The 26670-nt window shown below is 42.9% G+C and overlaps 1 protein-coding gene across 1 annotated transcript in view; it reads left to right on the top strand.

Moving 5' to 3' along the window:
- The window catches only part of LOC122438222 (ATP-dependent translocase ABCB1-like), a 114321-nt gene that overhangs the window by 7616 nt on the left and 80035 nt on the right, over positions 1 to 26670 (top strand). Inside the window, exons 3-4 of the mRNA XM_043462856.1 lie at positions 111 to 171; positions 26423 to 26594. Coding sequence (XP_043318791.1) covers positions 111 to 171; positions 26423 to 26594 — 233 coding nt within the window. The remainder of the gene's footprint in view (positions 1 to 110; positions 172 to 26422; positions 26595 to 26670) is intronic.

Here is a 26670-nt window from a genome sequence, read left to right on the forward strand (position 1 = left end):
ATGACACTGTAGACATGTTTCTTTGTCCTGTTTGTTGCTAAATATAAGCTCTACGTTGATTGGATATAGATTTACATAGTTTTTAAAGTTTTATGTAATTCTGTTGCTAGGTTTTTCAGTAAAAAAGATGAGAAGAAAGAAAAGAGACCAACTGTCAGTACTTTTGCAATGGTGAGTTTGAATGTATTCACTATTCTATATATATATATATACACACACACACAGCTGATTCACTTTGTAAAGCAGAAACTAACATAAGGTTGTAAACCAATCTTACTCCAATGAAAACAAAGCAAAACAGAAGAAAAAGTGCTGTGACTTCTCTTGATCTAAAAAAGAGGTATTTCATCTGGTATAATATTTTCCTGGAGAGTATGTTAATGAAGAGGTGAAATGAACTCACTTAACTTAGCTCGTTTTCGGGGAGTGATGAGCATTGTACACAGACTGTGTGCGGTGAGCCTCCAGAGTCCCCTGTCCTGGCCTGGGTTTCAGTATTCTCCTAGCCAGTTACGTCACCAGTGATACGTCAGGTGCACAAGCTCTTCTCCCATTGGTGGCCTCAGTCCTAGACACAGGAAACCAGCCACATGGAGTGTGGTTCAAACAAAACCTGGGGCACGCTGTCGCCAAGGGCTCTAATCCTGGCAGGTTTGAGGTCAAGGTCCGAGGCACTCATAATAGAAGTTAGCAATGGGTTATTAATTACTATGACTTAGTACCTGTCACTATGCTTCTGTGCTTGAATAACTGAAAATCTGGAATTTGAAAACCTTAATATACTTCTTTGTCTTATTTTCTGGTTTCATGGTAGCCACTTAGAAGCTTTTCTTTAATCAGATTTGGCATAAGACAGGCTGGTTGATGAGCCCTCTCTACCTGTATCCATTTTTGTTTTTTCTCCTTAGAATGCAGATTTAGGGAACTATGCAATTAGAACCTGGAAGACTTACTGAACCAATTAAGTCTTGTAGTACACAGTTTGTAATTCAGACATAACACACCAGACAGTTGTAAAATTAACATGTGTGTTGGGGGTAGGCTGTCTTATAAAATGAATATTAGTAAAATTGAATATTAAGTATGATTACAGGCATAAAAAAAGAGCTGCCTTTTACACTCCAGTGATCTTATATGAACTTCATCTTCTCGCACTCCAATTGCTCTTGATAAAATTCCACCTTTGAGTCTATCTTTACTCTCTTTGGAATTTTGGTGATATGAGACTGTGTACTTGAGTTATTCTCAGAAATAACCAAGTGACAGTTTTTGTTTTACATTTCATTTTATATTCTTATAATAAAAGAAGCTTTGATGTTAAAATAGGGTTTATTCCCTAGATTTAATTTCCAATTCTGTCATTTTGAGACCAGAATATTTCTGTCTTTTGTAATTTTGTTTTTTTCACATAAATTTATTTATTTTAATTGGAGGCTAATTACTTTACAATATTGTAGTGGTTTTGCCATACATTGACATGAATCCTCCACAGGTGTACATGTGTTCTCCATTCTGAACCACCCTCCCACTTCCCTCCCCACCCCATCCCTCTGGGTCATCCCGGTGCACCAGCCCCGAGCACCCTGTATCATGCATTGAACCTGGACTGGCGATCCGTTTCATATATGATAAGATACATGTTTCAATGCCATTCTCCCAAACCATCCCACACTCGCCCTCTCCCACAGTCCAAAAGACTGTTCTATACATCTGTGTCTCTTTTGCTATCTCGCATATAGGGTTATCATTACCATCTTTCTAAATTCCATATATATGGGTTAGTATACTGTATTGGTGTTTTTCTTTCTGGCTTACTTCACTCTGTATAATAGGCTCCAGTTTCATCCACCTCATTAGAACTGATTCAAATGTATTCTTTTTAATAGCTGAGTAATAGTCCATTGTGTATATGTACCACAGCTTCTTTATCCATTTGTCTGCTGATGGACACCTAGGTTGCTTCCATATCCTGGCTATTTTAAACAGTGCTGTGATGAACATTGGGGTACATTGTTCTTTTCAATTCTGGTTTCCTTGGTGTGTATGCCCAGCAGTGGGATTGCTGGGTCGTATGGCAGTTCTATTTCCAGTTTTTTAAGGAATCTCCACACTGTTCTCCATAGTGGCTGTACTAGTTTGCATTCCCACCAACAGTGTAAGAGGGTTCCCTTTTCTCCACTCCCTCTCCAGCATTTATTGCTTGTAGACTTGGATAGCAGCCATTCTGACTGGCGTGAAATGGTACCTCATTGTGATTTTGATTTGCATTTCTCTCATAATGGGTGATGTTGAGCATCTTTTCGTGTGTTTGTTAACCATCTGTATGTCTTCTTTGGAGAAATGTCTGTTTAGTTCTTTGGCCCACTTTTTGATTGGGTCATTTATTTTTCTGGAATTGAGCTGCAGGAGTTGCTTGTATATTTTTGAGATTAATTCCTTGTCCGTTGCTTCGTTTGCTATTATTTTCTCCCAATCTGAGGGCTGTCTTTTCACCTTGCTTATAGTTTCCTTTGTTGTGCAAAAGCTTTTAAGTTTCATTAGGTCCCATTTGTTTATTTTTGCTTTTATTTCCAATATTCTGGGAGGTGGGTCATAGAGGATCCTGCTGTGATTTATGTTGGAGAGTGTTTTGCCTATGTTTTCCTCTAGGAGTTTTATAGTTTCTGGTCTTATGTTTAGATCTTTAATCCATTTTGAATTTGTTTTTGTGTATGGTGTTAGAAAGTGTTCTAGTTTCATTCTTTTACAAGTGGTTGACCAGTTTTCCCAGCACCACTTGTTAAAGAGATCGTCTTTTCTCCATTGTATATTCTTGCCTCCTTTGTCGAAGATAAGGTTTCCATAGGTGCGTGGATTTATCTCTGGGCTTTCTATTCTGTTCCATTGATCTATATTTCTGTCTTTGTGCCAGTACCATACTGTCTTGATGACTGTGGCTTTGTAGAAATCAACAGGCAGGTTGATTCCTCCAGTTCCATTCTTCTTTCCCAAGATTGCTTTGGCTATTTGAGGTTTTTTGTATTTCCATACAAATTGTGAAATTATTTGTTCTAGTTCTGTGAAAAATACCGTTGGTAGCTTGATAGGGATTGCATTGAATCTATAGATTGCTTTGGATAGTATACTCATTTTCACAATATTGATTCTTCCAATCCATGAACACGGTATATTTCTCCATCTATTTGTGTCCTCTTTGATTTCTTTCACCAGTGTTTTATAGTTTTCTATGTATAGGTCTTTTGTTTCTTTAGGTAGATATATTCCTAAATATTTTATTCTTTTTGTTGCAATGGTGAGTGGTATTGTTTCCTTAATTTCTCTTTCTGTTTTCTCATTGTTAGTGTATAGGAATGCAAGGGATTTCTGTGTGTTGATTTTATATCCTGCAACTTTACTATATTCATTGATTAGCTCTAGTAATTTTCTGGTGGAGTCTTTAGGGTTTTCTATGTGGAGGATCATGTCATCTGCAAGCAGTGAGAGTTTTACTTCTTCTTTTCCAATCTGGATTCCTTTTATTTCTTTTTCTGCTCTGATTGCTCTGGCCAAAACTTCCAAAACTATGTTGAATAGTAGTGGTGAGGGTGGGCACCCTTGTCTTGTTCCTGACTTTAGGGGAAATGCTTTCAATTTTTCACCATTGAGAATAATGTTTACTGTGGGCTTTTCATATATAGCTTTTATTATGTTGAGGTATGTTCCTTCTATTTCTGCTTTCTGGAGGGTTTTTTATCATAAATGGATGTTGAATTTTGTCAAAGGCTTTCTCTGCATCTCTTGAGATAATCATATGGGTTTTATTTTTCAGTTTGTTAATGTGGTGTATTACATTGATTTGTGGATATTGAAGAATTTTTGCATCCCTGGGATAAAGCCCACTTGGTCATGATGTATGATCTTTTTAATATGTTGTTGGATTCTGTTTACAAGAGTTTTGTTAAGGATTTTTGCATCCGTGTTCATCAGTGATATTGGCCTGTAGTTTTCTTTTTTTGTGGCATCTTTCTCAGATTTTGGTGTTAGGGTGATAGTGGCCTCATGAAATGAGTTGGGAAGTTTACCTTCTTCTGCAATTTTCTGGAAGAGTTTGAGTAGGATAGGTGTTAGCTCTTCTCTAAATTTTTGGTAGAATTCAGCTGTAAAGCCGTCTGGCCCTGGGCTTTTGTTTGCTGGAAGATTTCTGATTACAGTTTCAATTTCCATGCTTGTGAGGTGTCTGTTAAGATTTTCTATTTCTTCCTGGTTCAGTTTTGGAAAGTTGTACTTTTCTAAGAATTTGTCCATTTCTTCCAAGTTGTCTATTTTATTGGCGTATAGTTGCTGATAGTAGTCTCTTATGATCCTTTGTGTTTCTGTGTTGTCTGTCGTGATCTCTCCATTTTCATTTCTAATTTTGTTGATTTGATTCTTCTCCCTTTGTTTCTTGATGAGTCTGGCTAATAGTTTGTCAATTTATCTTCTTAAAGAACCAGCTTTTGGTTTTGTTGATTTTTGCTATGGTCTCTTTTGTTTCTTTTGCATTTATTTCTGCCCTAATTTTTAAGATTTCTTTCCTTCTACTAACCCTGGAGTTCTTCATTTCTTCCTTTTCTAGTTGCTTTAGGTGTAGAGTTAGGTTATTTATTTGACTTTTTTCTTGTTTCTTGAGGTAAGCCTGTAATGCTATGAACCTTCCCCTTAGCACTGCTTTTACAGTGTCCCATAGGTTTTGGATTGTTGTGTTTTCATTTTCATTCATTTCTATGCATTTTTTTTATTTCTTCTGTGATTTCTTGGTTTTTCAACAGCGTGTTGTTCAGCCTCCATATGTTGGAATTTTTAATAGTTTTTCCTCCTGTAATTGACATCTAATCTTACTTCATTGTGGTCAGAAAAGATGCTTGGAATGATTTCAATTTTTTTGAATTTGCCAAGGCTAGATTTATGGCCCAGGATGTGATCTATCCTGGAGAAGGTTCCATGTGCACTTGAGAAAAAGGTGAAATTCATTGTTTTGGGGTGAAATGTCCTATAGATATCATTTAGGTCTAACTGGTCTATTGTATCATTTAAAGTTTGTGTTTCCCTGTAAATTTTCTGTTTAGTTGACCCATCCATAAGTTTGAGTGTGGTATTAAAGTCTCCCACTATTATTGTGTTATTGTTAATTTCTCCTTTCATACTTGTTAGCATTTGCCTTACATATTGTGGTGCTCCTATACTGGGTGCATATATATTTATAATTGTTATATCTTTTTGGATTGATCCTTTGATCATTATGTAGTGTCCTTCTTTGTCTCTTTTCACAGCCTTTGTTTTAAAGTCTATTTTATCTGATATGGGTATTGCTACTCCTGCTTTCTTTTGGTCTCTATTTGTATGGAATATCTTTTTCCAGCCCTTCACTTTCATTCTGTATGTGTCCCTTGTTTCGAGTTGGGTCTCTTGTAGACAACATATATAGGGGTCTTGTTTTTGTATCCATTCAGTCAGTCTTTGTCTTTTGGTTGGGGCGTTCAACCCATTTCCATGTAAGGTAATTATTGATAAGTATGATCCTGTTGCCATTTAGTTTGTTGTTTGGGGTTTGAGTTTATACACCCTTTCTGTGTTTCCTGTCTAGAGAAGATCCTTTAGCATTTGTTGGCGAGCTGGTTTGGTGGTGCTGAATTCTCTCAGCTTTTGCTTGTCTATAAAGCTTTTTATTTCTCCTTCATATTTGAATGAGATCCTTGCTGGGTACAGTAATCTGGGCTGTAGGTTTTTTTTCTTTCATCACTTTAAGTATGTCCTGCCAAGAATTTCTATTGAAAGATCAGTTGTTATCCTTATAGGAATCCCCTTGTCTGTTATTTGTTGTTTTTCCCTGACTGCTTTTAATATTTGTTCTTTGTGTTTGATCTTTGTTAATTTGATTAATATGTGTCTTGGGTTGTGTCGCCTTGGGTTTATCCTGTTTGGGACTCCCTGGGTTTCTTGGACTTGGGTGATTATTTCCTTCCCCATTTTAGGGAAGTTTTCAAGTATTATCTCCTCAAGTATTTTCTCATGGTCTTTCTTTTTGTCTTCTTCTGGGACTTCTATGATTCAAATGTTGGAACGTTTAACATTGTCCCAGAGGTCTCTGAGGTTGTCCTCATTTCTTTTAATTCTTTTTTCTTTTTTCCTTTCTGTTATTTATGTCTACCATTCTGTCTTCTACCTCACTTATCCTGTCTTCTATCTCCGTTATTCTATTGTTGGTTCCCTCCAGAGTGTTTTTGATCTCATTTATTGCATTATTCATGATATATTGACTCTTCTTTATTTTTTCTAGGTCTTTATTAAACATTTCTTGTATCTTTTCAATCTTTGTTTCCAGGCTATTTATCTGTAACTCCAATTTGTCTTCAAGATTTTGGATCATTTTCACTATCATTTCACTATCGGAATTCTTTATCAGGTAGATTCCCTATCTCTTCCTCTTTTGTTTGGTTTGATGGGCATTTATTCTGTTCCTTTACCTGCTGGGTATTTCTCTGCCTTTTCATCTTGTTTATTTTGCTGTGTTTGGGGTGGCCTTTCCGTATTCTGGCAGTTTGTGATTCCTCCTTATTGTGGAGGTTCCTTGCTGTAGGTGGGGTTGGACGGGTGGCTTGTCAAGGTTTCTTGGTTAGAGAAGCTTGTGTCAGTGTTCTGGTGGGTGGAGCTGGATTTCTTTTCTCTGGAGTGCAATGGAGTGTCTGGTAATGAGTTTTGAGATGTCAGTGGGTTTGGTGTGACTTTGGTCAGCCTGTATATTGAGGCTCAGGGTTATGTTCCTGTGTTGCTGGAAAATTTGTGTGGTCTGTCTTGCTCTGGAACTTGTTGGCCCTTGGGTGGTGCTTGGTTTCAGTGTAGGTATGGAGGTGTTTGATGAGCTCCTATCAATTAATGTTCCCTGGAGTCAGGAGTTCTCTGGTATTCTCAGGATTTGGACTTAAGCCTCCTGACTCTGGTTTTCAGTCTTATTCTTACAGTAGCCTCAAGACTTCTCCATCTATACAGCACCGATGATAAAACATCTAGGTTAATGATGAAAAGTTTCTCCACAGTGAGGGACACCCGGAGAGGTACACAAAGTTACATGGAGAAGAGAAAAGGGAGGAGGGGGATAGAGGTGACCAGGAGGAGAAGAGGGGGAATCAAAGAGGGAGAGAGCAAGCTAGCCAGTAATCACTTCCCTATGTGCTCTCCACAGTCTGGATCCCTCAGAGATGTTCACAGAGTTAAACAGAGAGGAGAAGAGGGAGGAAGGGGACAGAGGTGGCCAGGAGAATAAAAGGGGGAATCAAAAGGAGAGAGATCTAGCCAGTAATCAGTTCCCTAAGTATTCTCCACAGCCCAGAACACACAAAGAGATTCACAGAGTTGGGTAGAGAAGAGAAGGGGGAGGGAAGAGATAGAGGCGACCTGGCGGAGAAAAAGGAGAGTCCAGAGGGGGAGAGAGCAATCAAGCCAGTAATCTCACTCCCAAGTAAAAATGGGTACTGAAGATTGGGTTCTTAAAGGTACAAAATTGATAACAAATACCAAGAAGCAAAGATTAAAAATCTAGAGTAGATGTTAGATTCTCAAAAATACAATATTAAAGAAAAAAACAGTCACAAAAATTATAAAATATATATATATGGAGTTTGCTTTAAAAATAGGGTCTTTTTTTTTTTCAAATAGTAGGTTATAAAAATGAAAATTAAAGGAGTAATAGAGGACTTAAAAATTTTTTAATTAAAAAAATGATAATGGTAAAAATATATCTAGGACTTTCTCTGGAGCTGTTGTGGACAGTGTGGGGTCAGTCCGTTTTCAGATAGTTCCTTGATTCAGCTCATACTTCTCAATATCTATAGGCCCCTTCCTATGTAGTCGGTGGTAACTGCAGGGTTTTAATCTATTGCACCTGTCACTTCCAAAGCGGTTCCCTCCGTTTAATTTAGCTTCTTCTGTTTGCTGGTCTCTTCAGGGTCTAATTTCCGCCCTGACACAAGGGGGCGGTCGTGGTCACTTTTTTAGGCTCGCTTGTTCAGTCGCGCTGTGGGGAGGGAGGAACACTGCGAACAAACATCACTGGCGTGTGTGGGGAGTGCTCGCAGTGTCTCCGCCACACTGGGTTTCCCCCGCTCACGTGTGTGTGCTTTCCCTGTCCACACTGCTCAGGCTCCAGGTTGCTCTGCCAGGAACTGTCTGAGGCGGGCCCTGGGTTGCACGCACTCCCCAGGTCTAAGCCGCTCAGGTTCGGGTTCTTGGGTACTCCACAGAGGCGCAGACTCGGTTGGGCCTGCGTTTTGTGCCCTTCCCAGGTCCGAGCAGCTCAGGGGACCAGGTGCTTTGCGAGCGCGGTTGCCCCCAGTTGAAGGCTGTGACTTATCACCTCCCCCGTCCCTGCTGCTCGGTTTTCTGGGTGTACAACGGCAAGCCTTCTCAGGTGCGCCGTGTGTCTCTTCTGGGGAGCTGATCTCTGGCAGAGACCCTCCCGGCGGATGTTGACCGTCCAGAATCCCAAGAAGTCTTGGTTAGCAACGAAGCCTGCTTGCAGTTTGGTAGAGGATGCCTCTCTGGGGCCGAGATTGCCCCCTTCCCGCTCCAGCCTGCCTGTCTCCGGCGAGGGATGGGTCGGTCCGCAGCCGGGTAGCTCTGCTCCGGTCCTTTGTTCTGTGAGCAGGCCTGGCGGTGTCTTAGGTTAGGGCCTTTTGCAGGATAGCTATCCCACGGTCTGGGTTGCAATCTCAAGCTAGTTCCCTCAGATTGCTCTTGGGGCATTCAGGCCCGGTCCTTACCCTAAGCAATGCAGCCCGCCCTCCCTGTCCAGTCCTGGCTTGCTAGCGGCGGATGCGAGCGTCTGCGCTGCTTTTCTGCTGGGAGTTGCTGTCAGGCACGTAATCTGTGGGTTTTCATTATTTATTTATTTTTCCTCTGGGTTATGTTGCCCTCTGAGGTTCCAAGGCTTGCCACAGACTCGCTGGTGAGAGTGTTTCCTGGTGTTTGGAAACTTCTCTCTTTTTTAAGACTCCCTTCCCGGGACGGATCTTTGTCCCTACCTCTTTTGCCTCTCTTTTTATCTTTTATATTTTTTCCTACCTCCTTTCAAAGACAATGGGCTGCCTTTCTGGGTGCCTGATGTCCTCTGCCAGCATTCAGAAGTTGTTTTGTGGAATTTGCTCAGCGTTCAAATGCTCTTTAGGTGAATTTGTGGGGGAGAAAGTGGTCTCCCCGTCCTATTCCTCCGCCATCTTAGGACCGCCCCTCTGTAATTTAATTTTTTATAAGTAAGTTAAGTTTAAAAAATTAGTCTTATGTTTTAGAAAATTTAACAGATCTAGTATATAGAGGTAAGACTATTAAACCAATTCGGGCCACCAAAGAATAAAAATCTGGAGTTTGAAGGCCAGGTAATAATTACAATACAAATATAGCTTTTTATGCCATGGGTTGCAATAAATACTTTCTATGTGAATGCATTTAATCCTTACAACTCCCTTGGGGATAGATACTATTATTGTTCTAACTTTGTAGATGAAAGGGAGGTGAGACTTACCAACTTGCCCAGGAATACTCATCAGGGCCAAGGTTCAGACCTGAGAAATTCACACTATAAATCATAGTGTGCAGGTTGGCATAGGAAGGAAGGAATATATTCTTAGCTTTTTGATGGAAAGCTATACTAAATATTTATGTGGCATTTCCCCATGCCTTTCTCTTAAAGGAGATGACACAGAAAACTGAACTTGTTTATAAAACCTATATAGACAGGGACATATTAAGAATGTTTGACAGTAAAATGCTGATGCTATTAGCATTGCTGATTAATAGAAATTTCCAGCTAAGGTTAAAAACTCATGTGTGTTGGGAGTTTCCAAGAACCCCAGGTTTGATGATTTACTTGGGGTACTCATAGGACTCAGCTTATTGCCATGCTCATGGCTAAGATTTATTACAGCAAGAGGACAGAAAGCAAAATCAGCAGTGGGAGAAGGGAGGAGGGAAAGGTACAAGAGAAGCGCCCAGTGTCCTGTGTAGTGGAGTCGACTTGATTCCTCCAGCAATGAGTTGTGCCGACTCATTGTGTGAAATGCTGTCAGGGAAGCTCAGTAGAGACTCAGTGCCCGAGGGTTTCTGACTGGGAGCTGATGATGTAGGCACAGCCTGTACCAAAATTCCAGACTCACAGAAGGAAGGCAGACCGTCAGCATAAAGCACGTTGTTTGTACAAATTGTTCGGCCACTGCTATCAGTTAGGGTGATGGTTACTCTTCCCAAAATCCAAATTCTAGATGCCAGCCAAGGGCTAACCTTGAATGCAGTCTCAGACTTGCAGTGTTAACTGTTTTCTGTACACCAGCCTTGTTAACTTTTTTCTAGTAGAAGACTTTTTTTAGCAGTCTTGAGAAAATGATGACAAAGAGGTAAGGAATAGATTCACATTTTTCTGCTGCCTTTATTTTCTGTCAGGCTTTGGTGCAACATTTTGTTATTGTTTAGTCACTCAGTCATGCCAGACTCTTTTGCGACCCCATCGACTATAGCCCACCAGGTTCCTCTGTCCATGGGATTCTCCAGGCAAGAATACTGGAGTGGGTTGCCTTGCTTACATTAGAGCCAGAGCCTTTAACAGCTTTAATCATTTATGATAATATGTGATTGGTTAAATTTTTATTTGCTTGGAATTGAAAGGTTCTTTGATGCAGTTACCTTGTGGCCACCTGGTCATTCTTCATTGGAGACTTTACCATCTGGCTCAGTGTCTCCCTCTCTGCCCCTGGTGCTCCTGCTATCTTGGGTGACTTTTATGGTGTTATAAGGATAACCACTCTTTCCCTCTCCTTTATTCCAGCCACCCACGCACACACTTAGATCCTAGATTTTGTTATTTGAAACTGTTCTACATCCAAAGTGCTGTTATGAAGCAGTTAGATAGAACTAGCCAGCTATCTCCTCTGTCTTCAACCTGCTCACTGTTTCCCTTGGATCCTGAGCCCACTGACCTGTCAATTTACCATCAGCCCCTTCTTGTTTCCCTTCTCTTATCACCTTAGAGCAATGATCATCACTTTGGTTTTGCTCCTGCCTGAGCTGCAGACTTCCTTTCACCTGTCACTTGTCAAGCCCAGCCCAGGCAGATCGACCATCTGCTTTCTTGGTGCCTGAACCCCTACATCTGATGGGTGCTGGAGAAAAACCTCATGGCAGCATGTATCCCACACAGAAATACTACTCTTCCTCTTCTCACTGCATATGTTAAGCCCTTTACAAATTTCCCATGTCTCCCCACAAGCCCCAGCTCTTGGTGGATGACCCCCCCCTTTTTTTTTAATTTCACAAACCAAATGGAAGCCACCTGACAGAAGTTCCTCAGCTCTTACCCCCCAGTCTACAAACACACGGGTACCCAGGTCAATTGCTTCCTCCTTCCCTCCTGTTATAACAGAGGAAGCATTTGGTTTTTTAATCACCCTCTTGTACACTGTGCTTTGGCTCCTGTGTCCTCTACTTTCTCAAGGACCTTACGTTATTATTATTATCCTTTCTCTTCTGTATCCTCCATCTCTCCCTCTCAACTGGGTCTCTCTGATTGATATTTACATGTCACCTATCTTTAATTTTACCAATGCCCTCCTTCATTTCACTAAGCCTCCTCTAGCTTGCTTCACAAAATAGGAGGTGACTTTGCTTTCTGTCTATTTCATCTCCAAATCACTTCTTACATTCTAATTTAGCTCTGCCTCCACCACTCACTGAATTCAGTGGACAGTCTCTGCTGACGTTTAAGGAGCACTTGACGCTGTTCGCCATATCCATTCCTCCTGTTTGCTTCTGCGATGCCGGAGTCTGCTCATTTTCCTCCAGGTCTTTGGTTCTTTTCTTGCGTCACCTTTGCCTGTGAACTTAGAGCTCCTCCACCCTCAGTCCTTGGAGTCAGTGGTGGTGTTGGCATTTCTCTAGTTTCACATGGCCATTTCTAAATCATTTTCATGCAGAGCTCCTTTCATATTTGTTTCATTCTGCACAGTTATAATACCTTCTATCCATTGGCAGCGATATACCTTCTACTGATTTCTAGTCACTTCTGCTTCTCCATTGAGAACCTTGGCATTTGATTGCTTCTCCCTTGTCCACCTATGCTCTCCTCATTCTTTTATTTTGGTCACCTTATTAACGTCTCCTAGGTGCCGCATTCTTTGACCTCTTCAGTTCCAACAGCCTTCATCCCTACCTTCCTTTAGTAAATTACACTGTGAACAAAGACCTTTGGTTTATCATCTGGGTGGACTCCCATCTCTGCTGCTGTAAACTCAGATGAACCTCTTCCCCCGCTCCCCCCACTACTTCTGATCCTTCTTGCTTGGCCATTCTTCCTTAGTATCCTTTTTTTTCCTTTTTACTTTGAGTATTTATTTTCTATTATTGGAACAAAGTACCACTAGCTTAGTGGCTTAAAACAACACAAATGTATTGTCATATAGTTCTGGGGCTCAAAGTCTCACTGGGCTAAAGTCAAGGTGCCATCAGGGCTGGATTCTCCTTGTGGCTCCAAGAGGGAATGTGTCCCTCCTTTTTCAGCTTCTACAGGCTTCCTGCCTTCTTGGACTCCGGGCCCCTTCCTTACTTCACTCATCATTTCTCCTACTACTGACCCTGATCCCCCTGGCTCCTCTTGTAAGGATCCTTATGATGACATTGAGCCCACTTGGATAATCCAGGATAATTTCCCCATCTCAGTATCTTTAATGTCTGCAAAGTCCTTTTTATCACATAAGGAAGCATATTCACAGGTTCCTGCGATTAGGATGTGGTCAAGCTCAGGAGGTGGGGCATTGTTCTGCCTCCCACTGCTGCTCTGGACTTGGTTCTGTCAACCACTCTCTACGTCCTAGTCACCCTCCTCCACATTAGCTCTTCTACAAATTATCCTACCCATAGTAGTCACATCAAGTCACCTCAGTTCCTGCCTGAAAACCCTCTATGGAAGGCCTTTCTTTTACACTCAGATGGGAGGTTTAGCATAAAAACAAACTCCCTCCTCTGGCCATCAAAGGCCATCTATAATCTGACCTCCATCTCATCTCTAATTTCACGTCAGACAGGTCGTCTTCACTTTCTTCTGGCCACAATAGTCATCATGTCTGGTCCTTGAAACACACAGGGCTGTATTCAACCCAGGATCTTTTTTTATTTTTGTAAATGCAGATATAAAATTTATTATTAGAGACATAACATAACAACAGGTGGGAGAGCATACAGAGAAATGTTTTGTTAAGATAGAAGCAAGGCAGAGAAAGGGTGTGGGCATTCCCCCGAAGTGAGGGGAAGTGCAGTAAAGAGGCGGTCAAGTCATTTACAGCAGTCATTTAGGGCAGTTCTTCTGGGTCTTTGTCTTCCTTCAGCCCAATTATCTGGTTTCTTTTCCCCACACCTGACCTACCCTGTGACCTTCCCCTGGGTGCACACTCACCCCTCATCCAAGATGGATCTCGAAATGAAGGCTTCTGAGAGGAGCAAGACTCATTATGGCCTGGCATTATGTCTTAAGTTCGACCCAAAAGAAGCCTTTCTGTGCATATGCAGTGTCTCCCTTGTCTCAAAAGTCTGGGGGGCAGAGATACCTTAACCCGTTACTCACACAGGCTCTCACCCTCTCTTTGTCCTTGCCATGACTATTACCTTAAGGTGTTTGCAAGAGACAAACAGTGGCTATTTACTCTCTGTTGTTACTTTCATTTCAGAGGGCAAATAGGAGGCTGACTGTAAATACCTAGACTGAAGCCACCTATCTCTTCTCAGAAATGCGAACAGTTGTAAGCATCCAGCCTGAAGCCCACTTCTTCATGTCCCATGAAATGCAAACCGGAGGCCAGTTATAAATGTCTAATCTGGAGCCCATCTATCCTCTACATCAATAATACACTAAAATCAACACACGAAGAGACTTGGGTCTGATGGAGGTCGGATTCGTGGCTATCTTGGTCCTAATGAGGTAGAAAAATATTACGTAGTCAGTGTAGGGTCAAAAGGAAGAAAAAACCTCAGTTTTTTCTTCTAAAAATCTAATTCCAATCTCCACTTATTTTTCACATAAGCATTTCACTCCAGTAATCTATAACCATACTGGCTGTTCCAGTTTCTTAACATTCAAAGAGAATGCCTCCATGTCACATTGACCTGAAGGCCACGAAACACCCAAACCCATGACAGGACAATCAGAAACTGATCAAGGTGAAAAACACCAGGTGGTCCATTAACTTTAGAACATACTCTGGTCCTTAGACAATGGTCTGAAGTCATGAGAAAAGGTCAGGTCACCCCAAGATCTTTGTGTTTGTTATTTCTGCCTGGAATCCTCTGTTCCCAGATTGTCACATGACTTTTTCCTTCTTATCACTGATGACTCAGCTCAGATGTTGCCTTTTCATAGCGACTTTCCCTGCCCCGCCAGTCTGAGCCAGCTACTTGTCACCCTGACACCTCACTCCGTGTGATATTTCTCCTGAATAATTAATCACTGTCTGGTTTCTTGTTTATGTTTGTCTTCTCCTCGAATCTAAGCTCCTTGAGGGTAGAGGGATTTGGTGTGTTTTCTTCATTGCTGTGCTCCAGGATCCTAGAACAGTGCCTGGAACTTGAATAGGGACTTATATACTGAATGAATGTTGAATATTGTGAATGAATGTTGAATATGTCTATTTTCTCTTTAACTATTTGCATATTAGTAAAATATAAGCTTTATGAGGAGAGATAGCTTGTCTTGGTCACTGTTGTTGCTAGTACCTAGAACCATGCTTGATCCTTAAGAGAAGAAAGTCCTTAAAGTGAAGTTGCTCAGTCATGTCCAACTCTTTGCGACCCCATGGACTGTAGCCCGCCAGGCTCCTCTGTCCATGGGATTCTCCAGGCAAGAGTACTGGAGTGGGTTGCCATTTCCTTCTTTCTCCAGGGGTTCTTCCTAACCCAGGGATCAAACCCGGGTCTCCTACATTGCAGGCAGACACTTTATCCTCTGAGCCACCAGGGAAGCGCTTGATCCTTACTAGGTGCTTAATACATATTTTTCAAATGTTGAATGAATGCATGCATGAATGAATGAGTTCATTGACTTTGGCCTCCAGCCAGGTACCATGGTAAGATCATGTTCGCCATCTTGCCTGCTGGATATTACCTAAGCCTCTCCCCTGCCAGCACCTTCTACTTCTTTGCCCTGGGAAGTCCACCCCTTGACTTTCAGTGCTGATCACCCTGTCTCCCGTGTGGTTCTGGTTCATCCCCTCTCTCTTCCCTATAAGTGTCTGACCAAACAGTTTTCATTTCCTTGTTTAAAGGGCTTTAATTGTAAATAAACTTCTGCCTTACATTTCCCTGAAGAAGGAAATGGCAATCTTCTCCAGTGTTCTTGCCTGGAGAATCCGATGGATGGAGGACCCTGGTAGGCTGCAGTCCATGGGGTTGCAAAGAGTCGGAGATGACTGAGCGACTTATTTCACCCTATGTGTTACTTTTTTATTTTTTTGGTCTACTTGATCCCTCACTGTAAGCTCCTGAAGAATCTTATTTTATATTTCTAAAACCGATGACAGTACCTGCTTATGTTGTATATTAGTACTATATGCCTAATAAACGTTTCTATTATGAAGTACTGGTTTTAGCCTCTTAACAGCTATACGAAACTTTCTGTATATGAGTATTTTCCTCATTTTATCAATGTAGAAACTGAAGGTCAAGGTTATTAAGAGACTTTTTTTTTTCCCTCCAAAATCTCCTTTTGGCTAAATGACAGAGGTGGGACGTTGCCCTGAGGCTTTTGTCCTATTCAGCAGTGTTATTGCTGCCCTCAAATTGAAGGGTTGTTGCTGAGCCGGGAAAGATGCCGGAATTCTTGGCCTCCAGAGGAGAGGAATTCAATCTGGGGCCAGTGACAAGGCTTAATCACTCAGAACTTTTGTGTAATAAAGTTTTATTAAAGAATAAATGAGATAGAAAGCTTCTAACATAGACATCAGAAGGGGGCAGAAAGAGTGCCCCCCTGCTAGTCTTTAGCCGGATGTTAGATTGCTACGAGCAGTCTGCTGATTAGAGAAAGGAAATGTCTCAAAACTCAGAGGCTGGCACCAGGCCCCTCACCCACAACATGCATTTTGAGATAACACTGGCACGAGGTGAGTTTTCCCGGCCATAAAATGATGGACATGAATCTTGAAGAAAGGCAGGTTTCCAAGCAAATACAGTCTCATTAACACAGCTTAAGAGAACATTTGCGTGAGTCTGTCAAGTCTGTTCTGAGTCTTAGGCAGAAAAGACTGGAAGACAGAGTCTAGGGTAAATGCATAGTCCTTTAACATAGCTTAAGACAAACATTTCCGTAAGAAAAACCCATTGGTTAGCTCAAAGTTTGAGAAAAGTTAAGCTCAGGTGGAGCCAGGTATTGTCATGGCAATACAGAATTTTAAGAGAAACCTCTTTTTAAATTTGTATAGAGAAGGGGAGAAAACCTAACACTTGTTTGTTTCCTCCTGCTGCTTAAGAGAGAGAGAAAAAATGTCTGACACTTGCAGCCTGTTTCCTCCATTTGGAGACCCCTGGCCTTCCTGCCTGTTACCCTCTCAAAATCTTCTTACCACATGCCCTCCAGAAATCAGTCTTGCCTCACGTCACAAATAAATATGAGGTTTTGTACTTTTTCAACTTGGTCCTCATTCTCAGACACTTGTTTGTATTTGTGCTCACTTTTAGCTCATTCCTTCTAGCCTGAGACGAAGAGACATACCTTTCCCTATTGGAGAACCTTTTCTCCTTTTAACAAGTTTAATTTTGACTTTTCAACCACGTAGAAAGGTGGAATAGAAAATGCATACTCATATTGTTGGAGCCACGCGTTCCGGGAAGCAAACTCACTCAGAAGGACAATGCAGATAGTGGAGTGCAGTTTATTACACCGGCGGGCCCAACGCAGAGTCTCCTCTTAACCAAGGACCCCAGCCAGCATTTGTGAAAATCTTTTATTCCCCATGTGTACATGTCCGAACCCACCACCCCAAATTCCTTGAGACTTACATAAACAAAGGAAGGGTAAATACAGTCCCAATAACCCCATCATTCATGTGCCATGTGCTCAGACAGTTAAACAATAAAACAATAATCAATAAGCCCAAGGTTACACTCCAATAGGTACAGAGAAATTTATGGCCTGTCTGGAGGAAGGGGTGATTAGTGTATGTGTTCTCTTAGGCGAGGAGTAACCTGGATACGATCTTCAAGGGTCCCCTGTCCGGAGGGGGTCTTATCCTTCTGTTGTCGTTTCCATAGGCACTAAAGACAGAGTTCAGAGTCCATTGGAGAGGTGGCCGAGCATGATCAGCATGAACAGGCCTAAGATGGAGCCCAGGCCCTATGAATTCCTTCTTCATTCCCCGTTCTTGATATTCCTAGTTTCTGTAACAAGCATCATTTATTGTGATATATTGTACCCTAGCCCTCCGGCCACCCACATGAGAGAATGCTATCAACCTCTGGGTTACAAAATTCACAAGACATTGTAAGAAGCAGGGCCCACAAAGCAGTATGATTAGAATGATTATGACAACAGTAACAATAGTTTTCCACCAGTCTCCCTTTACCCAGGACAGGACCAAAGTCCAAAAGGGAATATTTTCATCAGACATGGCTTTCACTTGATTTTGCATATCCTCCAAGGCAGTAGATACATTTCCAGACAGGTCAGGGATGTATAGACAACATTCGACTTTAATTATGGCACAAGTCCGTCCCCCCCCCCCCCCCCCCCGCCCCCGGGCTGCTGTGAGTATGTCTAATGCCATCCTATTTTGAATTACTGCCTTCCTCATCTGAATTTGTTCTTCATTCAAGGCTTGAATGGCTTTTGTACTGTCTAAGAGGGCCTGTTTAGTGAAATTAGTTAAGGCGTCTACCCTAACCATGATATCCGTTGTCCCTATAGAGGGTACAAACAAGGCAGCAAGCTAGTCATACCATTGGAACATGGATCATGTCCATCTTGCATGCAGATAGGGCAGGTTTACTGGAGGTTGGTGTAGGCTATGCTTTTGTTACACTGGCATTTATATCAAATGTAACCCCATGACCCAAGTCTACTGAATGTAGGTCTTACACCAAGAGAGCAAGGAGAGGTTATGATTGACAAGAGAGAGGAAAGTCTCTTTTTGTCGTCCCTGAAATGAGCAGAGTGGTTTAAAATCTCCTTGGCGGAGCGGTGACACCCACCAAGGCAGTCCATCCATCACAGACAGAGGCGTAGTCCCACATACCCAGCAGTTGGAAGTGTTGTGGAAGTCCGCATAGGAATGTGCCCATGAGATGAAAACATTGTCCCAAGTTGAAACGGAAGTTAAATGCAAAATCATGTTTATGAGGCCAAGCAGCAGGTGTTGATTGTGTGGCTTTATCCTGAAGGGGCTCATCTGGGATCTTCTTTTCCTTTTTCTTAAGAATGGTCTTAGTCTCTTGAGGGTCAGAGGAGCCCCTCTGTGCAGTCCACTCAGCATTTTCTGGGTCTGCGTCGTATGTTCTCTTCACCCTCATATGATGGATCCAAGAGACAATACCTGAAACTTTAACTGCAGTAGGGGTAGTTAGAATAATATAAGGGCCCTTTCACCAAGGGGCTAGCAAATCATGTTTCTAATCTTTGACCCATACTTGGTCACCAGGCATAAACTCATGAATCTGTTCCCGAAGGGGGAATGGCACCCTTTCTTGTACAAACTTAGTTACCCAATTTATTACCTTACCCAGTTCCATCTGCTGTGAAATCCTATCCCCCCTTACCTGAGGCAAATTTGTTGACACCTGTTTTATTATGGGAGAGGGCCTCCCATACATAATTTCGTATGGAGAGTAGCCTTGGGACTGTGGGGTCATCCTGAGTCTGAGCAGAGCCGTCAGAAGCAAGTCCACCCAAGAGCAGTCAGTCTCTCTGATCCACTTAGAGAATCTCTTTAAGTGTCCAGTTGGTTCATTCTACCATCTCAGAACTCTGGGCCTATATGCAGTGTGCAGTTTCCATTTGATGTTTAACGTGTTGCTTACTTGTACTAAATCAGCTACAAAAGCCAGGCCATTGTCTGAATCAATGCTGGTAGGAAGTCCAAATCTGGGAACTATTTCCCTAAGCAGGCACGGGGCTACTTCTGATACTCTTTCAGTCCAGGTAGGAAAAGCTTCTACTCATCCAGAGAAAGTACATACCATGACCAGCAGGTAACAGTAGTGTCGGTGAGGTTTCATTTCAGTGAAGTCCACTCCCAGGTGTTCAAGGGGCAGTGTGCCTTTCAGCTGAATACCCGGAGGTTTTTGTCTCAATACCCAAGAGGCAGCATTATCCTGTGAGCAGGCAGCATGGCCTAGGTGGGTCGCTTGGTGTGTCTGGCTTACCAGACTGTGTGTCAGCTCCTCCAGTACCAATGATTTGCCACTTGGCAATTCCCACCATCTCTTTTTAGTCTTGATGGCCCCTTCTGCTTTGGCTAACCTGACAGCCGTTGTCCTTGTTTTATCAGGCTAGTGCCATCAGTATATAGGACCTAATTAGGGTCTGGAACCTTGAGCCCTTCTTTAAAACAAACCCCAGATACCTTACCTCCTCCTTGCAGATCTGTGCCTTCTTCTTCCACACCCGCTCACCTGCTTCCATCAGCAGCTGGAGCAGTACTTTTTGTCCCTTTCCAGCATTTTTCTCGGCAGCCAGCAGCAGGTCATCCCCATATCGGAGCCGACACCCATACTCTTCCGGATGGAATGATTCCAGGTCAGAAGCCAAGGCTTCCCCGTAGATGGCTGGGGAGTTCTTAAACCCTTGTGGGGGAGGCCAGGTGAGCTGTTGTTTGGTGCCCCAACTGGATCTTCCCATTCAAAGGCAAAGATGGGCTGTGATGCTGGGGCGAGGCATATGCAGAAGAAGGCATCCTTGAGATCTAGGCGAGTATAAACTTTAGTCCTTGGTGGGAGGAGGCTAAGTAAGGTATAGGGGTTTGGAACAGTGGGGTGTAAAGTCACAGTAGCCTGGTTGACCAGTCTGAGATCTTGTACAGGCCTATAGTCCTATCCTCCTTCCTTTTTGACTGGCAGGATCGGCATATTCCAAGCCGACTGGCACTCTGCTAGAATGCCCGCTTGTTTCAATCTATTGATGTGGGGCAGTATGCCGGCCCAGGCCTCTATCGGTAGCGAGTACTGGCGCTTTCTAACCGGGATGGTGCCTGGTTTGAGTTCTGTTATCACTGGGGTGTGATGTTTAGCCAGCCTGGGGGGCGGGGGAGGGGGTTGTCTTCCCCCCAGACCTCAGGGAATAATTGAGTTAGCTCTCTCCCATGCTCTTCCGGCCCACCCGGTTCTTCCTTCAGAGGCTCATGCAACCTCCACTCATCTTAGGGGGGTATTGAGAGAGAGGGCAAATAAGTCAGTGTCCATCCAGAAGGTGGGCCTCTCCTCAGGGGAGAAAGTCACTTGTGCTCCTAGTTTGGAAAGCAAGTCTCTTCCCAACAGGGGTACTGGGCACTCAGGAATGTAGAGGAATTCATGAATCACTTCGTGCCCTCCCATCTGACATTTTCTGGGCTGGCAAAATGATTTAATCATCCCTTCTCCCGATACCCCAGTTACAGCGGTAGTCTTTCTGGACAGAGGTGCCACAGGTTTTGTTACTACCGACAGTTCTGCTCCTGTATCCACCATGAAGTCAGTGTTTTGGTCCCCCACTTTTACGGTTACCATGGGCTCTCGGGGACCTGATATCTCTGAGCCCCGGCAGCCCTAGTTAATTTCCAGGTCAGCAAGCCCCACAACTGCGGGAGTTTCCTCTTCCTTCCTTGCCTTAGGGCATGCATTCTTCCAGTGGCCAAAAGCTCCTCACGGGGCACACTGGTTTGGCTGCAACAGGGCCCGGGGCCTCCGTTGGGACCGGTTGAAGGACTGTCCTGTCCCTGGGGCAGATGAGGTTTTCTGGAGGGCCCGAGATAGACTTTCTCAGAGCAGCAGCTAACACTGTACATCTCTTGTCTGTTCTCTTTCGTTCCCTCCGGCTCTCTGGCAGAGCGCGGTCTCTGCTTAACTCCAGCGTCTCCCTCCCCCTCTTGTCAGTACTCACCGGGAGAGGTGTTATAGCTTGGGCGGTTCGGCTGGAGCTGGATCCTGTAAGTGTTGGCCAGAGGCTTCTGTCACCGGGATCGGAGCCTGCCAAAACGGCGGCTCTACAAACTCTGGGAGAGCTGGCGGAAGAGCAGCGGCCGCTGCAGGAACTTCACCTGGCCCTGGGTTGGGCATTAAGGCGGCCTCCGGTCCTGGTGGAGCTCTGGGAAGCAGGCGTGTCATTATCCAGTGTGGGGGAGGGGTCAGGTCATCCCCATCCAAATCCTGTAGAATTTCCTTTTTTATCATCAGTCAATTTTTGTGCCATTAATATCTTTCCCTTTCCCTTCTGGATACAGAACCTTGTTCAAGTAGGAGGGTCTTGAGCTAACCCTAGCCGTGAGTGAATAGATGGGTATTGATCCGGGTGTTCTGGCTCTCCTGTGACTACTGTATAGACTGCTTCCGCTATTTTTAAGTACATGGTGTTCTCTGGTGGCCATCCTACCATTCGACCTCACAGAGTATGTGGAGGCGGTTAGGCTTCATCTTCTCCCCGTAGTATCCTCCTAATCACTTCTTTAAATTTTTAATCATGCACTCCAATACGTTGCCTTAGATTCACTTCCCCCCATCTTGCTTACCTTCTTGGACCTTCTTCTACTTTTCCTTTTCGTTCTGTCTACGAAGTTCTTGGTACCCTATGTACTTCTGATATTTCCACTCAATGACACTTAAATTGCCATTCCACTCCTTCCTAATTGGGGTGAGAAGAGCCTTACCTGCCAGATCCCAGAGGGAGAAGAGGGATCGGCGTGTCTTCGCCTGCCTGTCAGCACAGCCGAACCAGACCACCACGTGGTCCAAGACTGTTTCTCCCTTAAAGTTCGTTCTGCCTTGGTGGGATTGATCAGGTGCGGATGAAAACACAGATGGGTTAAATAGCCCATGTCCCAGGCCATCTCTGGAAAAGCCAATTCATACTCACCTCTGTATCCCCCTCCTTCTAACCTAATAATTCCGAGGGGGTCAAGAATTTCACAGCAGACGGGACACCTCCTGGGGGAGGGCAGAATGTGAGCATACAAGGACCAGTTTCCTATCCTAAAAATCCCCTGGCGATCGCTGGTAATAATTTTCCCTGAGACAGCGTGGACACACCTCCTAAATGACCTTCACAAATTTCCTTCCTAAGCCCTAGCATGCTCCTCGACCTGTGTACCAAGCAATCGCCGCCTGCCTATTCCAGGCTCCTGTGGGTCCATGTCCCTTCTAGTCCCTCCCAGGGGGTGATCAGGCCCCCTCTTCCACCCTGCCGGGTGGGTTCCTCCTCACCTGAGCGCTCAGTTCCCCTGCTGCCGTCTACTACCTGCTAACATGAAAGGTCCAGGCATTGAGAAGTAGAATCCTTCCAGAAGGGTGAGGCGCCTTCCCCCCCTCTAGAAGATTCAAGCTGCAAGGCCTCGGAGTAGTCCCAAATGGGACTTGTCTCCTCAAAGTGAGGAGTTTCCTGGCCAGTGCACTAAATGTAGCCACACGTTCTGAGAAACAAACTCAATCAGAAGGACAATGCAGATAGTGGAGTGCAGTTTATTACACCGGCGGGCCCAACGCAGAGTCTCCTCTTAGCCAAGGACCCCGACCAGCATTTGTGAAAATCTCTTATACCCCATGTGCACGTGTCCGAACCCACCACCCCAAATTCCTTGAGACTTACATAAACAAAGGAAGGGTAAATACAGTCCCAATAACCCCATCATTCATGTGCCATGTGCTCAGACAGTTAAACAATTAGACAATAATAAGCACGAGGTTACACTCCGATAGGTACAGAAAATTTATGGCCTGTCTGTAGGAAGGGGTGACTAGTGTATGTGTTCTCTTAGGTGAGGAGTAACCTGGATATGATCTTCAAGGGTCCCCTGTCCGGAGAGGGTCTTATCCTTCTGTTGTCGTTTCCATAGGCACTAAAGACAGAGTTCAGAGTTCGTTGGAGAGGTGGCCGAGAATGATCAGCATGAACAGGCCTAAGATGGAGCCCAGGCCCTGTGAATTCCTTCTTCAATATAACCAATGTCTATAACTAGTAGTTGTTAACATTTTTTACATACATTTCACCTGGAATTATAGATTTCATGATATTTTCTAAATACCTCCGTTTCTGTCTCTTAAAATTTTTCCTACCAAAAATTTTGCTCTAAAACATAATACAGTGATTATATTTAACAAAATGAATGTTAATTCCTCAGTATTATCTAATAGTTCATATTTGAACTTTCACAATTAGCTCCCCTAAGTGTGTCTTACAGTTGATTTGTTCTGTTTTCTTCTCTTTTTAAATGACATTGACCTGTTGAAAATGTGGTACCAATTTTCCTATAGAATGTTTCACCTTCTGGACAATTTTTATCACTTTGTTCTGGTGTCATTTAACTTATTATTCCACATCTTGCATGTCTTATATGCTAAAAAAAGTAAAAGTCTTTCAGTTATCTCCGACTCTGTTGTAACCCATAGACTGCAGCCCACCAGGCTCTTCTATCCATGGGATTTCTCAGATAGGAATACTGGAGTGGGTTGCCATTTCCTTCTCCACAGGATCTTCCCTACCCAGGGATCGCACTCAGGTATCGTGAAGCGTAACCAGATTCTTTACCATCTAAGCCACCAGAGAAGTCCTATATACTGAGAGTTAAGTCTAAAGATTTTAATACATTGCAATGCTGTGTACTTCATGTCTCATCACACCTGGAAATACCAAATGTCAGTGTATTTTACTTTTTTATGGTACCGAGTTTGATCGCTTGATTAAGGTGATGACAGATTGGATTCCTCCATTGTGGAAGGAGCTCTACCCCCTTGCAGATATGACAGGTCTTGGGGCATCAGGGAATATCTTGTCTCACCTAATAGTTATCATGCCTGCTGATGATCCTTCACTCCAGGTTCTCAAAATAGTTATTTCTCTTATTTTCTAGGACATTGTGGCATCTCAGTTTCCCTCCTGTGTTTTCACCAATGCTCTCTTTGACTCTTTTACCTACAAACATGTAGAAGATTTCTTTAAATAGTTATCCCTTGGCATTACAACCCTCTCTAGTAACCATCATCTCTGTCGCTTTTATCTTAAGGTCATAAAACAATGGTCCACATGCTATCTGCATTACTTGGTCTCCAAATTATTCTTAGTCACACTCATTATTTCTTGCTAGACTACTGGACCACCAGGGAAGTCCTCCTCCTTGCTTTTCAACCCGTGGTAAACTTTCGAATCTGGGAGGAAGCATCACCTTCTTTACGAAGCTTTTCCACAAAGGATGGAATGACCCATTCGCTCGTTTGTGTCTTCTCCACTCTGTATACCCTGCTGTCAAGGCATGCAGAATATATACTGAATATCCTTTTTTTTTTTAATTTGAATTGTATTTTCGGTATTTATTACTGGATTTCTTCAGTCATTGAGTAGCATTTAGTAAATGTTTATATTCATGGCCCACTTACTTTTATTCCAGCCAGTGATTAGTGTTTGAGGTTGACAGTACTTTGGGAGTGGTGATGAGGGAAATCCTTGTATATCAATTATCTTTTCTTCCTCTATTGAGGAATTTGATACTTTTCCACTGTATGGTTTTTAATAGAAGGTAAATCCGCCTGCCAGTGCAGGAGATGCGGGTTCGACCCCTGGGTCAGGAAGATCCTCCCAAATGGGAGAAGTATTCATTGCTTCCCAGGTGGGCCTGTCACAGCCCCACGCCCACTCCCCTCACTGTGTTCTCTTCCCATCAGGTTTGCGTCTCAAGAGCTCACTCTTTCTTTCTTGTGATTTCCCTGCAATTAAAGAGTATATGCAGATCTGCTCTGGTCTTTGGGAAGCATGTTTATAACTCATTGCTTTCCCTTTCCTTCTCATGGAGGCCTAATTGGTTTCCCAGGAGGCTCAGGGGTAAAGGACCCGCCTGCTGCTGCAGGAGATGCAGGTTCGATTCCTCTGTTGGGAAGATCCCCTGTAGAAAGAAATGGCCACCCACTCCAGTATTCTTGCTTGAAGAATTCCATGGACAGAGGAGTCTGGTGGGCTACATTCTGTGGGGTTGCAGAGAGTCAAACATGACTGAGAATGTATACAGGCATGGAGGCCTAATTACATTAATACCACTTAACATTTATGCTAGTGCTGTCAGGCAGCAGATATTTGACCCAAGCCACTTTCTGAAAGCAGCAAAACATGTTTCCTCAATGGTGTCCTCAGAAGGACCTTTGGCAATCATGGTGTTTTAACCAAGAAAAATCTTGATCTGAAAAGTGGCTTTCACTCTTGGGAATCAGAGTCACAAATAATGTATTTCTTATATTGAGCCGTTATAGATCTCTGTAATGTTCCAGAATGTCCTGTGCATCTCATGAAGCCCTTGTATGTAAGAGAAGAAGAAAGATGAAATCAGGCATGTTCAAGGTGGTTTGGCTGTAAATTGGTCCAGCCAACATGGAAAACAGTATAGAGGTTCCTCAAAAAAATAAAAGTAGAACCACACTTCTACTCTTGGGTATAGAGCTGAAGAAAACGAAAACATTAATTTAAAAAGATCTCTGCACCTCAGTGTTCTTAGTAACATTATTTACAATTGCCAAGATGTGGAAGCAACTTAATTGTCCATCGACAGATGGATGAAGAAGATGTGGTATACACACACATATACATACAATGGAATACTATTCAGCCGTAGAAAGAATGAAGTTATGCCTTTTGCAACAACATGAGTGGACCTAGAGTGTATTATGCTTAGTGAAATAAACCAGAGAAAGACCAACACTGTATGTTATCATATGTGTAATCTGAAAAATAAATGAATGTAACAGAACAGAAACAGACTCACAGATACAGAGATCAAGAGTATTATCTGTGGGGAAAGGGAAGGTAGGAGGGGCAAGATAGGGGTAGGAATTAAGAGGTATAAACCAACTGTATAAAATAAATAAGCTACAAGACTGTATTGTACAGCATAAGGAATATAGCCATTATTTTATAATAACTTTAGAGTAAAATCCATTAAATTATTGAGTAACTGTTGTACACCTCAAGCTAATATATTATAAATCAACTATATGTTAATTTTTTATTAAGTGGGTGATCTAAGTCCAATATAAAGAAGAAAGTCAAAACTCAAAAAAAAAAAAAGAAGCAAATGCCTGTTTCTCTTAGGTTATTAGGCCAAGGTGGTTGCAATAGTACTCTGAGAGCCAACTATTTAGATTTTGGATACATTTGGAAAGTAGAGTTAACCATCCATGACATTGTGCTAATTGTTCATATTGTCTGTATTTTCTCCTTTTTTAGTTTCGCTATTCAAATTGGCTCGATAGGTTGTATATGGTGCTGGGGACTTTGGCTGCCATCATCCATGGAGCTGGACTCCCCCTCATGATGCTGGTGTTTGGAGACATGACGGATAGCTTTGCAGCTGCTGGAAATTTAGGAAACATAACTTTTTCAAACACGACTAATGCAAGTAAGTGTTGTTTGTGGTACTGATTTTTTTGAAAGTTTGATGAAAAGTCATTGACTCACGGTGAGGTTTGTGGAGT

This window comes from Cervus canadensis, chromosome 3, assembly GCF_019320065.1.
Source record: "Cervus canadensis isolate Bull #8, Minnesota chromosome 3, ASM1932006v1, whole genome shotgun sequence".
Taxonomy (NCBI): domain Eukaryota; kingdom Metazoa; phylum Chordata; class Mammalia; order Artiodactyla; family Cervidae; genus Cervus; species Cervus canadensis.